This window comes from Chiroxiphia lanceolata, chromosome 1, assembly GCF_009829145.1.
Source record: "Chiroxiphia lanceolata isolate bChiLan1 chromosome 1, bChiLan1.pri, whole genome shotgun sequence".
In the NCBI taxonomy this organism is placed as follows: Eukaryota; Metazoa; Chordata; class Aves; order Passeriformes; family Pipridae; genus Chiroxiphia; species Chiroxiphia lanceolata.
In genome coordinates, this window is record NC_045637.1 from 40,654,087 (window position 1) to 40,671,575 (window position 17,489).

At 36.7% G+C, this 17,489-nt stretch overlaps 1 protein-coding gene across 1 annotated transcript in view; it reads right to left on the reverse strand.

Annotated features, from left to right (window-relative positions):
* The window catches only part of RP1 (RP1 axonemal microtubule associated), a 114,805-nt gene extending 98,001 nt beyond the window's left edge, over nucleotides 1-16,804 (reverse strand). Inside the window, 4 exon segments of the mRNA XM_032713021.1 lie at nucleotides 1,859-2,018; nucleotides 14,644-14,819; nucleotides 16,166-16,359; nucleotides 16,396-16,804. Of these exon segments, the coding sequence (XP_032568912.1) occupies nucleotides 1,859-2,018; nucleotides 14,644-14,819; nucleotides 16,166-16,359; nucleotides 16,396-16,804 (939 nt within the window).
* Between the last annotated feature and the right edge of the window lie 685 nt (nucleotides 16,805-17,489).

Consider the following 17,489-nt stretch of genomic DNA (forward strand, 5'->3'; position numbering starts at 1 on the left):
ATTTAAACAAGTGCTTCCAAACTATTTTGCTTCAAAAAATCATTAGAACCTTGGGCCTTCTAAAGGACAACCCTCAAAAAACCCATTGGCCTGACAATTCCATTTAAATGAATGCTGCTGCTGTAGCTGTTCCCCACTGAATATTAGCCTCAGTGGGAGATGAATATACTCTGTATGTATGACTAAAAAGTAGAACTGTCTTGACCCTAAAACCTGGCTCAGTTTAGCATTTATACCACTGACCTTCTACAAAATAATTTTTGCCACTCACCTACCTCTGAGTTTTTCCCTACCCCTCCAGGAGTGTATACTTTACAATTTGGAAACAATTGTGTTCAGCTTTGATGTTTCCTTTTACAAATCATTTCAATTAAACCAACTTTAAAAGCTGTATTTGAAAGATTAGCTCTAGGGCAGGCAGGATGAGTGTGTCCAGTGCAGATAGCAGTGTGCTGAGGGAATAACTTCGTGTGAAGGTTATTAAACTACTAGTATAAACCTAAGTGTAGAAATAGAAAGCTTATCTTCAAGGAACTTGAAGCATGCCATGAGTGTCTTCCCTCCTCACTGTATAATTTATTTCATTATAATATAGGCTTGATTTTCTGTCCTTCTGTTGTTTTCTATACAACTCATTTTCATGTTTTCATTGACAGTGTATAGATGGGTGTGAATTGAGTTCCCTGTATCATGAACTTCCCTGAACTCAGTGTTATAAACAGTAAAGAGACAGAGCAGGGAGGACAGACCACAGCTGAGATCTACTGTACAGTGCACTCAGAGAGACTTTTCTCTTTCTATACGTTTCAGAGTAGGCTCTCTTTAACTGTGTTCAGTGCTGTGCATACTTGCCTGAGAGGGGAATCCTAAATCCCAAACAATGTGACTGCCTCTATATTTTGCATTTAAAAGTCATTGGAGGTAAAATTAATTGCAATAATTACAACAGTAAAGAGCCAACAATATCTGTTGTGAAGAGGGTCTTTTTATCTGTCAGAGAACTGGTTACTTGTTTTGGCTACTTCTTTCAACCTGGGATTTTTTGATATCACAGATGGACAGTGACATACTATATCAGGAGTGTTTCTTCTGAAGAGGGTTGAAGAGCTGAAGAGGGTAAAGAATTGCATTTTCTGCATCCCAAACATCCATGAGGCTATTGTGGAAAAGGTGAGCTCTTAATCAATGCTGCCATTAAACACCTTTTCCCAGAGAGGGGACTTGCTATGCTGGATACTAATAATGGAAGCAATTATTTGTCATATGGCCCTATAGTGGACACCTGCCAGAGACAATCTCTGACAATCCCATATATACACTCAAACTATGCAGACTGTGATAGGGGACCTATTCTGGATCACTTAAATCACCATGACACAAGACTGATGAGGAAGGAATTTGTTCGTGGCACTGGGAGCAGAAGCAGCTGCAGATAGCAGATTTATTGCAGGTATAAAATTTAGCATTACTTCAATAAAGCAACAGGTATTTAACAAAATTAAAAATTTGCTCCATATCCTAATTCCTCACTTCCTTATTTCATTTTTAATATTGTAACCCTGTTTCAAATTTGTAAATTAAACAATTATTTGTTGTGTCATATTTCTTGGTGTTTTTTTGGGCACTATGTAAATTAAAGAGTAGTTCTTCTTAAACAGATAATAAATATGTTGGATCAAATCAAATTGGGATGAGTGAGTGAGAAAGGATACTAAATTTAGCTCTACATTTAAGTCCCATTTACCTTTTCTAGATATGTGTACCACGCAAAAAGCTGTCTTTTCATCACATAGATTTTGAAATGTCATATGATCTGGCAGAATGCAAGAGGGCAATACAAAGAATATATATTACTTACTGTGAAGATGTCTTCATTGCCTCTCTGAAATAATTTTCCCTTGTCTCCATCAAGAAAAATAGGACCTGAACTGCCTTGATCCCCATACAATGTAATATAAACCTTTGAGCTTGTTCCTGAAGATGGCATATCACTGGTGAGGACTGACACATTCCATTTCCTAGCTATCAAAAGATAAAAAAGACTTGCTGAATTACTTAAACTCAAGATTCTCAAACAAAATGCGTTTCAGTAATCAAAATGCTAAATAATATCATGCCAATGAATACAGAAATATGTGTTTCACAAAATTACACCAGGCAAATATTGTTTGCCATGTTGGGAATGTCAAGAAATGTCAGGTTGCATTCACGTCTTTTACTCCACGTGTCCTATATGACTATGTCAGATTCGCATGAATGTAGATCACTTTTCAAACCCAGTTTTGAAATTTTTTATTAAATTGTATTAAATATGGCTTTCTGTTTACTTAGGATCTATCACCTCTTCTCAGTGCAGTACTGTGTAATGACAGCCTTGACACTACTCACATCAAACATTAGGGTCTCTGAAAGCTCTGCTAAAAAAGACCTCCAAGAAAGGGTCTGTATCTCTGCAAAGGTGTGATTGGCTACGTAGATGTAACAACTTTTTTGGAATCCACTGAAGTTTACCAGCACACAAAGGACGTTGACCTGTTGGAGCAAGTCCAGAGGGGGGCCAGCAAGCTGATTAGAGGGATGGAGCACCTCTCCTATGAGGAAAGGCTTATAGAATCAAGTTTGTTAAGCCTGGAAAAGTGAAGGTTTCAAGGTGACCTAATTGTGGCTCTTTAGTACCTGAAGGGAGCCTATGAGCAAGATGGAGAAAGAATATTAAAAAGAGCATGTAGTGACAGGACAAGGTATAATGGCTTCATACTGAAAGAGGGCATGTTTAGAAAATATATTAGGGGAAAACTGTTCACTATGAGGGTGGTGAGGCACCGGAACAGGTTGCCCAGAGAAGCTGTGGATGCCCCATCCCTGGAAGAGTTTAAGACCAGGTTGGATGGAGTTCTGAATAATCTGGTCTAGTGAAAGGTGTTCCTGCCTGTGGCCTGGGGGTTGGAACTAGATGGTCTTTAAGGCCCCTTCCAACCCAAACCATTCACCCTGTGGAAGCTCTGTATCAATGGCATGGAATTAAGGGAAATGGTATCACTGAGGGATACTCTTATCAACAAGTTAAACTTGGTCATTACAGGAATTGTTGCAGCTTGAACATATTAAGCTGAAAAAATAACTATAAGCATAAGTATAAAATATAAGTAAGCATACGTATAGGTAAACATAAGTATAAAACATTTAAGTTACTCTAGGTAGGTGTACCTAACCTCTTGTCTTAATTTAGTTCATTAAGGTATGCTGGTTTCTGGTGGGGTACACTTAAATGTTTTTGTAGTAGCTAGTGTGGGGCTAGGTTTTAGATTTATTCTGAAAACAGGGTTAATAGTACAGGATGGGTTTGGTATTGCTGAGCAGCACTTGCACAGCATCAAGGCTTTTTATTGTTCTCGTACTGCCCTGCTGGCAAGGAGGCTAGGAGCTTCAAGGGGACACAGCTGGGACAGCCACCCCCAACTGCCTAAATGGATATTCCATACCATATGGCATCACACTCAGCATATAGAGCTGGAAGAAGAAGAAAGAGGAAGGGGGGATGTTTGGAGTGGTGGTATTTGTCTTCCCAAGTCACTGCTATGCCTGATGAAGCCTGCCTTTCCTGGCAGTCACTGAACACCTGCCTGCCCATGGGAAGTGATGATTTAATTCCTTGTTTTGCTTTGCCTGTGTGTGTGACTTTTGCTTTCCCTATTAACTTGTCTTTATCTCAACCCATGCATTTTCTCAGTTTTACTCTTCCACTTCCCTCCCCCATCCCACTGGTGGGGAGAAGTGAGCAAGTGGCTGAGTGGGTCTTAGTTGCCAGCTGGGGTTCTATCCATGACATAAGGTAAGAAAATTGCATTAAATATTCCCCATAATTCTTACTGTGGATTAACATGGTGATTAGACTAATGATATTTGATATCATTAGGGCTATAAAAGACAAGTTCCTTGTTTAATAGAGATACATTAAACAATTAAACAGTCTTCCTTTCCTCTGACATCCTTCCAAGTAAGAAAAATATGTCTTATGCATTTCAGAAATTACAACCATGATGATTAGAGGAAATAGATAAAATATTTATGTAGGACAAAAAGTTAAGAGAATGTCTGATTTTGTTGACAGATATCAAGGAGGAAAAGGCATATATATCTAAGTATGGCTTTCAATAATGACTTTGGGATATGTATACATATATGTATAGGTATAGGTATAATTTCAGAAGAATTTGTGGTGGAAAACTAGAACTGAATTTCACTCAGAAAGACTGTAAAATGCCTTCTCAAATGGGTTAGTTGTTTTTTTTTTCCTTCTGCATTTCAGAGAAAGTTGCATGGAGAAGCTGTGAGCAAGCTCTCTCTGTCCCAGGTATGCACAGGGATAGCAGGTTTGCAGACATGTACAAGGCCTCCTCAGGCCAGAGAGGGTGGGGGAGGAGAGAGAGAAGATACAAAAAGCCTTGGAGAAGGAGAGGCATTGCCTTTTTCCCCTGGAGTCCTTGCATCTGAAATAAACCTTTTTTTGTTCATTCCACTGCCTTGCAATTCTTGGCAAGAATACCTACGTGTGTTTTACCCTACAGGTTGGAAACTAGAAAACAGTTAAGACAGATATCAAAAAAAGGATTCAAGCTAGAACATCCCTCTAGTGGAACCTGTAGTGACTATAAAGTTTTAAAATGAGACTTTGTAATTATATGTATTTACTTACCTAATTGTGTGATTTCTTCCTAGCAAGGCACTAAACTAGATTAACTGAAACTTCCTGGGACTGTGATCTCTATGTTATGCTGGCTGGTTTTTTTTTAACAATGGCAAGACAAAAACTGAATTTCTTCTCAAAGAATGGCATACTCTCTATAAATCCCTTGAATGTTTGCTGAATGGTTTTCTATCCTATATAAAGTAGCTCATGTTACTCCCCATGGTGTTTTTCCCTCTGTCAATCAGTATGTTGTTCTAGTAACCAACATTGTGAGATTCTCTCTTCAGCCTTCTCCATCTTACCTAATGAAAGCAATTTTATTTTATCTGCATATCTCAGACATTCAATATTCTCTATCTTGGCATATAGAATATATATGCACAGGTGTATAGGTTGTAGCACGGTGGAGGTCGGTCTCTTCTACCAAGTAACCAGCGATAGGACCAGAGAAAATGGCTTCAAGTTGCACCAGGGAATGTTTAGACTGGATGTTAGGAAAAATTCCTTCACTGAAAGGGTTGTCAAGCATTGGAATAGGCTGTCTGGGAAGTGGTTGAGTCACCATCCCTGGAGGTATTTAAAAGACATGTAGATGCGGCACTTGGGGACATGGTTTAGTGGTGGACTTGGCAATGCTGGGTTAACAGTTGGACTCAGTCTTTTCTAACCTAAACAATTCTGTGATTCTGTGATCTTCCCTGAACTATTAATGAATATATAAACCCTATGACAGTATGGTACATCTCACTGTCAATCTTTTTTCCAGCTCTGAGGTCACCATTGTATTCTTTGTCTTTCAGTTAGCATCCTGAAATCAGAACCAAGTCTCTCAGTTAGTATAACAATCTTTTCACTGCTTGCTGTGGTCTGGTAATTGTAACCTCAGGGAGTATCTCACATCTCACCTTTTGAGTGCTTAGTTTGCTCAGTAACTCTCAGTAACTCAGTAATAAGCATCTGATTAAAGGTTCTTAAACCTTGATCTGATAAAGTTAAGGTGCTGTGAATGCAGTACAGGGTGTTGTGAATCAGAAAGATTGTGAGTGATGGAGACATACCTGTTAATTTGTCTGTCTACACATTTAGATATTATTTACAGCATAGAAGCTTGGTACTCAGAATGCTATATGACATTCAGTTGGATTCTAGTAATTTTGAGCTTCATTTTCCAAACACACATTTTATTTCTGTATCAACATGTAAAAGGATGAAAAAATACCATTGAGATTCTTCACTTGGAGCAGGAGGATGCAAAAAAAAATTGAAGATGAACAGAAGAACATCAGAAACAAGGCCAGCATATGAAACAACACACAGCTATTTGGTATGAAATGTATTAGACAATATATCTTGTTTTAGGGTTGCAACATCAGTTTATTACATGGAATACACTGCTTCAAACAGCAGAAACATAACAGTTATTTATGGGGAAATATATGGGCCATTGGACTCCTAAAAAGAATGCTTCTAGGTTTCCTACCTCTACTGCAAACACCTTTTGCTTCAGTTCCAACTTCTTTCCTCCACGTGCTTTCTGTCCCACATGGAGACAGTCAAAGCCTCTGGACCAAAGGAATTTGCATCAACCTTTTATTAGGTCCCCAATCTGGATAATCAAAGGATCATGACCCACGGCTTATCACAGCATGTATGTGCCAGTTATTCTAGACACAGCCTCCAAGAGTACAGAATGGCCAAATTCTCATTGTCTAGCTGAAAAGTAACACTTTTCTTCAGGTACATCTCTGACTTCATTGACATTGAAGCGAGGTACCATGCACTATTAGGAATTAAAATCTAACTGAAAAACTGAAACATTCTGTCTAATCACAATATACATTAAATATTTTCCAATTTTATATTTAAAGTCATTTACTGAAAATTGTAAACCATATATGAGTGCTTACGATGCACATACAATGTTAAAAAAATTCTGTAAACAGGTATCCAAAATAATTCTAATAACAGATGGAAAGATCCTGGAACATATTGCATATGCCCTGGTTCTCACAATACAACATATTTACAAACAAAACAAAACAAAAGCTGTTTAAAGTATAGAGGTTAAAAACGAATACACAACTAAAACTTGTAATGTATTTAGAACAATTTTAAGTAAGTGGTGCTGCCTCAGAAGGAAATATGGCAAGAGGAGCCAGGAAGTCCATTGACAAACAGTCTCTCAGTTCCTAAATACGCCCCTTTTCTAGTGCCCTCTGGGTAAAAGAGGCAAATTTCATTTGGTGTCTGGATGATCCTAGACACAGACTGAAAAATTTCTTTACTCCCATAATTATTCTGCAGTTGGCCCTTAAAAACTCAAATAGCAATTTAATAATGTACATCTATATAAAATTAACATGACTTCTGTTTCCTACTTGCTATTGTATTACAGCATTTGAATAGTATTTCCTACTTTTCATTTGAAATTAAACACATCAGTTGATTTTCTTCCAGGAAAAGCATTTCTACTGAAAGGCAATTTTCAAACTCCTTCTCAAATGTCATGAAATGTAGAAATCTTATCTTAAAACTCAGGTAGGTATTTCAAATCACAGTCCTCTGTTCTAACAAGCAGTAGTTATTTCTCTAAATTTAGATGATTAGTATGTAACTATCTCTTAACATGTAATATTTCAGAGGAAAACTGTCTATTAACCAAGAAATCGTTGTCTTAGAACAGTTTTTCTTCTTATGTTGGTTCCCATAAAAATTTAAGTAATATTTGTATTTCAGCAATGATATACAATTGTGATTTATATTTATCTAGGTATTCATATTGGGAGTCTTACTGGGTGTGGCATTCAGCGGTTTATTATGTGATTTTTTTCTGAAGATGTTTTCACTAATCTAATATTATAGAAATTCCAAGATCTTCATTACAAGTCTTTCTCATCTTTTCTGTTTCCATTGTTTATTGTACAAAAGCAAACTTCTTCTGCTTTGTCTTCTTCCTCTTCTTCTTCTTTTTCTTCTGTAGGAAAGGCATTTTCATTTTTCTTATCTTCAGAGGCTTTATGTTCAATGCTGTTTAAGGAAGTATCACACTTTAGAAATGTTTCAGAATGACAGGTTGCTGCTGGATCTGCCAACATGGGAGAAATTTTTTCTCCAACAATAGGAATTAGACTTATTCTTAAGGTTTGATGCATTGTTTTCTTTCCATTGGGTAGCTCAGTTGTGCCTATTACAAGATCACTGGGTGTGTGTTTGGATACATAATGTTGACAATTTCTGAATTCCGTGGATTTTACATTGATATCCTCTGTAGTATGTAACTTTCCTAAATTACTTGTGTCTTTCAGAGTTGCAGATGTAAGTATTCTGAAGTTACTAATAAAATCTAAGGTGTTATCAGCATAAAACCTATTAAAAATGTTATTGGCAATCTTATTGATAGAGTTATTCTTCAAAGTCACAAGATTAATTTTGTCTGTTAAATCTTCACCTGACCATTCTAAATGTTTGCTCTTTTTGGCCAGCAAATTTGGACCCAGCTGGTTTTCAATATCAGATGCCTTTTGGTAGGCATATCCTCTCTGTTCCTCATTAATTGGTATTACTGTTACCATCAGTATTGGACAATGTTGACCACATATAGCATGGAGTCTATCCAGAGAGTCTTCATCCTGAAGAGCACTTCTGTTAGCATTACTAACATCAGTTGGCTGAGACTGTACGGGTTCAGTATTTAAAGGTTTTTCCAATGGATGCACTTTGTTATCAGGCATTCTAAATTCTACAGATGAAAAAGCTGGAAAATTGGTATCAGCCTGTATGGAAGTAGAAGCTGCCATGGCTGACGGTTTGACCTTTTCTTTGTTTTCTGCAGGAAGGATCTTACCATTCCGGCTAGGCTTGCTTTTTGTATTTAACTCATCCTGTAATGGGTCTGAATCACTATTATGAGGCATATTGAAGTAGTTGCAAAGATTTTCAGGGGGTTTAACCATGTCTTCAAGTTCTGAAGAAGAGATTTCATCAAGGGCTGGGTACTGATTCAGATTTCCAAAGTGAGAGTATGGAACTTCATCACTGTTAGTATCATTCGAGGTTGTATCCAAATTACCATACATTCCAATCCGCTCAGGTGGTGATCTTCTTATCAAGTGATTTTCTTTGAGAAGCCATTTCCCTTTATCTATCAATATTCCTTCATCTTCACTAGCTTGTATGCTAGGTTGACAGTGTTGCTTTGGAGATTCCCTTACACAGTCATTAGCATAATTTATCTCTTCTCTGTTAAAAGTAGATTGTGATGTTGGTAAAGTATTTTCTCTTCTCGATATACTGCTATCTTTGTTTGTGTTTACTGGATATTCTTGTAGTGGTAGCGAAGAATGTGATGATTTCTCTGCAGAACAAGACATAGATTCTTGAGAAAAATAAACTATTTTTTCTCCCACTGCAGAGTGGAATCCTTCCGTATCTGCTTTAAACACTTTTGACATATAAGGAAATCCTTTGTGATAGTCAGGCTTAAATGAAGCTTCTGTTTTGCCGTAAAGCCGTTCAATAGTTCTTTTCACATAGCCAGTATTATATTGTTTTTCAAGTGCTGCTTCCTCCCCACTTTCATTGGTCAAGTCACTGGATGCTTGACAGTTATATTCACTCTCTTCAGTATCTGGTCTGTAATCTGACCAGTCTGACGTAGCAGGACTTTTAAAGCATTTTTTTAATTGAGAAGTGTCTGAACATATTTTGTTCCCCAGTTCTTCTACTTGCAGTTTCTGTTCTCCTTCGCTTGTGTCACATTCTGTAATTTGCTTTGATTCATAACGAAATGATAATGGAGAGACTGTAGATAATCTCTCAGAGCTTTCCTCAGAAGTTTCTGCATCTTCCTTTTCATCCTGTACAGAATAATCCTCATTATTATATTCTATAGAGGTATCAGCTGCAAGTTTAAGTTGGTTTTTGGAGGTTTTGTCATCACCTGATGACTTCAGATCAACATCCTCATCTTCACTTTTATCAGTAGTAACATGTAGAATATCTTTTTCACCTTCTAATTCAGAAATATCCTGATCTAAAATACAATTTTTATCATTAGAAGTTACACTATGAACTGTCGAGTTAGGTTCTACTGAAGTTTCTGACTCTTCATTAGTAAATGATGCATCAGTGGGTTTAACTTGTGGTTTTTCATATAGGCTATACAGCATTTCTTCATTTCTTTCAGGAGTCTCTAAAGCTGATGCAAGGCTACAGGTGTTTGAATCAGGATTGGAATATTGACCATCTAGCTGTGTTTTGGGAGCAGTCAAGTCTAAGGTCTCTGTTTCTCTGCAAAGATCATTCTGTATATCAAAACAGCTTTCTAATTCCCCAGATAATTTTAGAGCTTCTCCAGAATTGACACTATCCATTGGAACACAAGGCTCAACTGATTCTTCATGTTCATGCAAATGTATACAACTATGAATTTCAGATATGGGTATATTCTCATGGTAATGTGGGGAGTCCTCCTTGTCAAGTTCCCTCTTGAAGTGTAATAACTTATTTTCTGTTGATTGTTGAAAATGTGAGAATACAGCCTTCAGCTCATCAGCTTTTTCTGTAACTGTAGTTTGTTTCAGATGTTGTAACTGTGTAAATATTTCAGAACAGCTACAGGCAGTTTTTTGCATATCATCTGTGATTGTTCCAATCAAACTCTCTCTCAGATTCAGTACCAGTAGCCAAGCTAGGAGCATGTTGGAGGAAGAACCAAAACCTGCAGGAGAAAGACTTGAAAGGCTGCAAGCTTTTCCTATACATCCACTATGGTCTTTCTGGACACCAAGCAAAGTTGACTGTAGTTCATTCAGCAACATGCTAGACATGCAATTATTCTGAACATCAGTTCCAATTTTCTCATTAACAATTGTGCTATTAACTTGAACAGCAACTTCAGATTTTTTTCTTTGGCATAGGTTGGTATCTTGAATATCAGCTTCTGCCATCTTTTCATCATTGTCATGTGTTTCATTAAACAAGTGTAGCTTACTGTCCTGATGAAATTCTGACTTTAGTGAGTACTCGGCTGCTTCTACTATAGTTGTATTAGCATGAGTTAAAGACACAGTTTGCGTTTCACCTGAATTCTTTGCTGATTCTTCTGAAGTTCTCAATTCACCAATAGGCTTTAAAGTTTTTTTGGTTAGGTTATGTTCAACCAGATGGTTTTTTCCAGTCATATGCACTTCATTTGTGATAAATCTCATTTCTTTATCTATAGAAGAATTGATATTTTCTTCAGGAAAAAAACACGCATTGCTATTCTCGATGGTCCCTTCTTTTTTCTTTATAGGGGGTAAGACAGAATTTGATAATGATTTTTTCAGCCAAGACTGGACATAGTTTTCTAGTGAATGCTCACCAGCCTCCTCTTGAAAACTGTCCTCTAGTGTAATGGCACTCTCTGACATATATAACTTCTTTACACTTTTACTTAGATTTTTCTTGGTTGCCTTTTGCTTTTTCTCTTTCTTTGATAGTGAATTTTCCAAATTATTCTTTTCCTTTTCTTTTTCAAAGCTAAGATTCTTTGGCACTTCTGACAATGGCTTTAAAGTCACTAATGTGTTAGGTGTCTGTTTGAAAGATTTGGTTATAAGATATGTTCCTTCTTTCTCAGTATTCAGTGTGCCCTGACTGTGCTCAGATTCATTGTTTGAATTAACTGTCATTAGACCATCTTCACTCTTTTCAGACGAAACGATACTACTTTTTTTACCTGACTTCGATTTTACCTTGGCCAACTTCTTGTTATTACTTCTTTTTTTTTTATTTGATGATGATCCATTTTGTTCCACTGGATGCTGATGATACAACTCATCTTCAGGACATATGTTTTTGTCTGAATTGACAGATCCATCATTGGTTTTCATGAAAAATTCAGATTCTTTTTTCTGAGGCATTTCAGAATAATTATCCATAGCCTCTGTTGCGGAATCCTGTGTGGTTTTTCCTGTGATATGCATTCCCTCACTTCTAGTTATCCCTGAAATTTCTTGATCTTTTTGATTTTCATATGTACCTTGCTCCAAAAAACCAGATGATTTTCTCTTCTTCTTCTTTTTAGTGAGGGATGATGCAGATTGGCTGTTATCAACGAGCTGTGTTGTCATCACAGATTCAGTCCTGACACTGATTTGATTCTCACTTTCAGTAACAGTCGGAAAGAATTCAGTTGTAGGATTTATTTTCTCAGTAGGACCCTTATTACATGGAGGTGCTGTCACCTTCATCTGGCTACGTCCAGGACAGGATGAATGCACTGAATCTTGAGAAATAGGTATAAAATCAGCAGCTTTGCAATTTATTTCTTCTTTTGACTGACATAATTCTGAATATGTAATGAAAGAACTCAGTGATCTTTTTATTTGTTTAATATCACATGACTTATGGATGTGATCCGCTGAACCTGGTCTAGCTGTCTGGCAAATTTTTGATGCTGGTATGAAACCACTGATGTTAGCTTTGGAGGTTGATACTAAGCTACCATATGCACCTTGTCCCACAACTGATTTCTCCAATATATTCTGTACCAATTCCTCCTCGTCAGGCACTTCTAATGTCTTCCTATTTGTGGTCTCTATTAAATCACTGCTTTTATGGCTTATTTTAAAAAGCATTTCTTCTTTTATATTCTCTGAAGAAAGCTTTAATAAACCATTGCCATTCATGTCACTAAACTTCGGATTACTGACACTTGATGTTTTTCTGCTTGAATGAGCTACCATGCAATACTCAGATGTTTTTTCTCCATTCTCTATTTCTTCACTGTAGGAAAACTGTCCTATTGTCTTCTCTTGAACCTCTTTCTCAGATACCAAGGTGACACTTTCAACTACTGCTTTCTTTTGTCTAACACGCCTTGGCCCAGGGGTGGGAGGCCTATAAAAGCGAGGTCTGATATTTTCCTCAGATACATGGCTTGTGTCTAGATCTGCAGAATTGTTCTGATCAGAGACATTACAATCAGCAGTTTTTAAATCAGACTCTGATTCTTTGTCTGACACTTCTGCGTTGGATTGTTGTAATGAGTCTTCCTCTTCTTTATTGTAGCTGTTCAAAAACGGAGTACCTTGTGGATTTATACATTCTGATGCATTTACATTGGATAAACAGTCTTCCGCATTCATTGCAGAATTGCAAATTGAGATATTTTTGTCATCAGAAAGGCCAGCACGACTTACAGTGGTTGTCCATTTAATAGTTTCTTGCTCTTTAATTTTGAATCGAACTTTCATTTCCACCGTGACACTGCCATCTTGATTAAGGTGAACAGATTTCTCAATGTCATCTTGATACTGTGCCACAGATAAGTCTTCACCAATAACTGACTGATTTCCTTCTATCCCATTATGACTGTCAAGAACATATGAAGAATCTGAGTTGTTATCATTGGAATTGTTATTGTTGCTGGATCCTTTATCGGAAGAAACCGAGAATATCTGAGATCTTGAGCTAGAGTCCATTTCACCTCTCACTACCAATAATTATATTGAAAGAACACAAATTCATTCAGTAGTTGGAAAGAAGAGCAGACAAACATCATGGATAAGGATCCAAATGATGAGACAGCAGACAGGCAACAAAGAAAGAGAAAAGAAGAAAGGAGAAAAATTAGTACCAAAGTTGCTAATGAAGTGTGTTCATTTTACATACGTTTTATTTATTTTGCATTAGCAAGTACAGAGGAAAACATGATTAATCTTGCTGTTCATTTAAGAAATTGTTTAGAGAGAGAAATATAAGAAATTTTTAATAAATAATTAAGCATTTAAATACTTCTCCACTTAATTTTATTTTACAATAGGTTCTTTCTAATGAGAGAACTCTAGTCTTATTTGAAGTTCCAAAGCCTAAGGCATTCACAGGCCCTCACTTTTTTGGACTTCGAACTACCAGCTTTGCTTCCTCTTCATGCTTTAGCAATTATTAATATATCATTTCCTATTAGTTCTTATGGTTGTACTAAAACATGTCAGTCAAGGTGAATATATCTCTCCTTGGCTTAACCCAACAATCTACAGTATATGATTAACTACCCTGTGTACTATCACACGAATAAAGGGTCCAGATCCAGTCCCCTGGACTGACCTTCTAAAAAGAAGTAAACATTGAAGTTCTTGAACTCCTTATAAAATCTGATCTTAAATCATGACATTCTGAAACACATTTATGCATAAGTACTGCAGACAATGGTGCAAAACTCAGCAAAGCCAATGAGAATACTTCTAGACTTCAGTGAATTTTGAATATGGCCCAAATATATGTTAGCATACTGACCTTATCAGTGGCACTGACCTTATCTGTGAGTAATCAAAGGGAAAGTACGTATTTGTGTATCTTTTCCCAAAGTTATCCAAAAAACATACATCATAGCCATGAGGATATAGGAACAGGTGACACTCTGTTCAGACAAAAGCATCTTCGAAAACATGAATAATTTATGAGTGGATGGATTAAGAGACAGGTTTTCCTGTCTATGTGGAACATGGGACAAGGGAAGAAGTGTAAGTCATGACAAGCCAAAACTCCACTTTTTAAGGTAAGTTCTGAAAACTGAAAAAATGCTTCTGAAAACTGAAGAAATTCAGTCAGTTAAGAGCCTGAAGTAGTCTGTGGTTTCTCTCCTACCAGTGTCATTATTAACCGTGACACCAAAAAATTAATAGCAATGACAGTCAAGTGAATTAAAATAAAAGATAGATTTGCATCCATGTTCCAAGTAAGTCTGTCAGAAACAAAATATTCATACTAGTCGAGTACTTCGCAGAAATTTATATTTTAAAAAGAAAATTAAGTTTGATCTTAAGCTTATAGAGGAGTCATACCAGATATAAGCAGTTTCAACTGGCCTTTCTGAACATTCTTGATCCTAGTAAGATTGTCACTGTTTATGTCTTATGCCGAGAGAGATAAACAAATTAATAACATGCAAATTAGTTTCAAAGTACTTACTCTTTTCACTTTCTGACTTGGCATTTGCTTTTGGGTACACACGATTTCCAATTCCAAGCAATTTAGCAGGCCGTAAATACCCAAGAGTTTCATAATTGCTTGGCTTAAAAGGCTCTCTTCCTGCTGCGACTACAGCTCCAGAGCACAATATCAGGGCCTGAAGATTAGGAACCTGGGAAAAAGAAGTAACATTAAATTTTCTACCTGGGTAGTAACAAAAAAATAATGTAAGAGATTTATCCCTTTCCAGTTTTAATATCTTCACTTCTTAATCTCTACATTCATTTGCAGCAGACTATTAAATATGTATCATTGCACAGAATTGATTTTTCAATTCCTATAAAGCAATTCCTATATCTGTGGGGGCATATCTTGTCATATAAATATATTGGAAAATGACTTCAAGAAGCAACTTGAATCCAGATCAGAATTTTCTTATAATTTAAGTATTTGCACATGTAATTTTGTTTCATTGTTGCACAGTGACTGTTCATAGCCATGAAATACAAATATGTATTTGGAGGTAGATAAACATATGAAGACATATTTGGAGGAAAAAATTCAGAATACACCGCAAGCAGTTGACACATACTTCCACCATTGAATAGGACACAGAACAATATACATTGGAAAAGACCTCTAAAGGTCATATAGTCTAACTCTCTACTCGAAGTAGGTCTGACTGGATCAAGGTGCTCAGAGCATTGTCTAACTGGTTTGAATTTATGTTCCAAAATATATTGCAAGATAATCCTTACAAACTGCACTTCACTAACTTGTAGGTAATATGAACAGTTTTCCAACCTAATACAAAATTTCACCAGATGGAGGGTAAACAAGAGATTGCCCTTGAACTCTTGGAGCTCTGCATGGAATTCTCTTGCTAAATATCGACTAAGTGTAATCATAAATGTTATTCTGTGATTTAACAACACTCAGAAAAAACACTGAGATAAAATTATATAAAGTACTATGTGAGATTAAAATCTGCGTTATTGGTGCTGCGTCATCTGAGTTTAGTGGTATAAAACCTGGTCCGTGTTTCGAAAACTATGATAGGCAATCAGGTATCAGAGTTCCAAGTCATTAATGGCAAACCACTCTGCATTTGTGCAATGATAAAAATATGCCTGGCTATTAGACACTACTGTTCACGTTTTTAAAAGATTAAAACCCACAGATAAACAGCACTAAGCCTAAAGGAAGTTTCTATGTGTGTGGGTAAAAGTATAGAATCAAGACCATGCCTGAAAGGGGCCTAAGTAAGAGAAAAAAAATGTGGTTTTTTTTTGCTTAAAATAAAATACCCTCTCTGACTGCAAGATTCCAGTATATTTCCTCCAAGCTAGTAGGTCTTCTGAAGGGGGAAAAGGCACTGAAAGAAAACATGAAATTCAGCACATCAGATCTTACACCAGGCCCATGTTCAAAGCTTATAATGGATAAAATCACCTCTTTAATTTAAAATAATCTGAAAGCAATCATAAAAACATTGTCAGTACTCATCTTTGTTCTCACCTTTTTGCCATCAGTGGTATATAGTTTTGCAACTGGATATTGCATTAACTCGCTCATATGATCCAGAAAGGCCTCAAATGTTTGTGTATTTTTCTTCCCCAAAACTATGGTGCGCCTAAGTCTTACATCTCCATTTTTGAAAACAAGCATCTTTTTGGGAGTTATTATTTTTCTTTCTCGATGGCCAAATCCATCTTCATTCCCCCTTGCTAACTGCACAGCTCGACGACGAGCACTGACAGGCCTGCTGATCTGCCAGGGCAGTGGCTTTTTGCTGGCCTGTTCCAAGTTGATGGGCTTCATTTTTCTCTGATGGGAACAAATATAAGATTTTCCATCTTCAAGATCCTCCAAATTGGTGATGCTGTGTCTGCCTCTTGGTGTACTAATGTTCCTCACTCCAAAAGGTAATGGGACCCGTTTGGATAAACTATCCAGCAAGGAATCAAACGTTTTGTAAGACCGGCTATTAACGACCATTTTGATCCCATTAAACTGGGGATCTCCACTCTTATAGAAGCAAATCCGTTTTGCCACAACAGGTTCAGTAACATTGAAATGGCGTGTGGATAAACTCTGTTCACTGTCAGAGGAGTTTGGCTGATTCACTGAGTAACTAGTTGAAGGTGTTTCGCTCATTTTGACAGCAATCTGCAAGAAAGAGGGGATGGGTGTAAAACCTTTCCTATAACTAGTAATAATACAATCTTTATTTTAAAAGGTGTAGAAAGAAGATTTATAAGAAACCAACAGCAGAAAGTTGTGCCAAAAATCATTGCATTTAACTGAATCCAAGCTGTTATCTTTAAATTCCACAAAGACTCCAATACTGTCAGATTAAGTTAGCATAGCCCTACTTGCAAATATTCCCAAAAGTCTCCAGTGTAATTTCAAATCTCTTATCATTTTGCAACAAGAGACCTGTCCTTAGAAGAAGGTGCTTTGACAGTCCATCCTTTCTTGAGGATGAAGACAACTAATGACAACTGTTCATATTTAAGATATTAGAAAATTCCTTATTAGGAGGGAGTAATTTGTGCATTGGTATGAGCCTTTTTAAGTCCAAAACAACAAAAATGAAAGACAATGCAATTCATTCTGATCTTATGTGCTAGTTTCATACCAAAGCAAATCCACTGGATTCAGAGAAAAGTCTCTTGATTTACTTACACCTGCCACAATAAAACAAGTCGTAGAGTGAAGTTGCATCATAAATTGACAGATCATTTGTTTTTCTATTCACGATACATATCCACTATAATATTCGTATTTATACTGAGGAAAAAACACTGACCAAATAAGACATCTTAAGTACAAGAAAAGT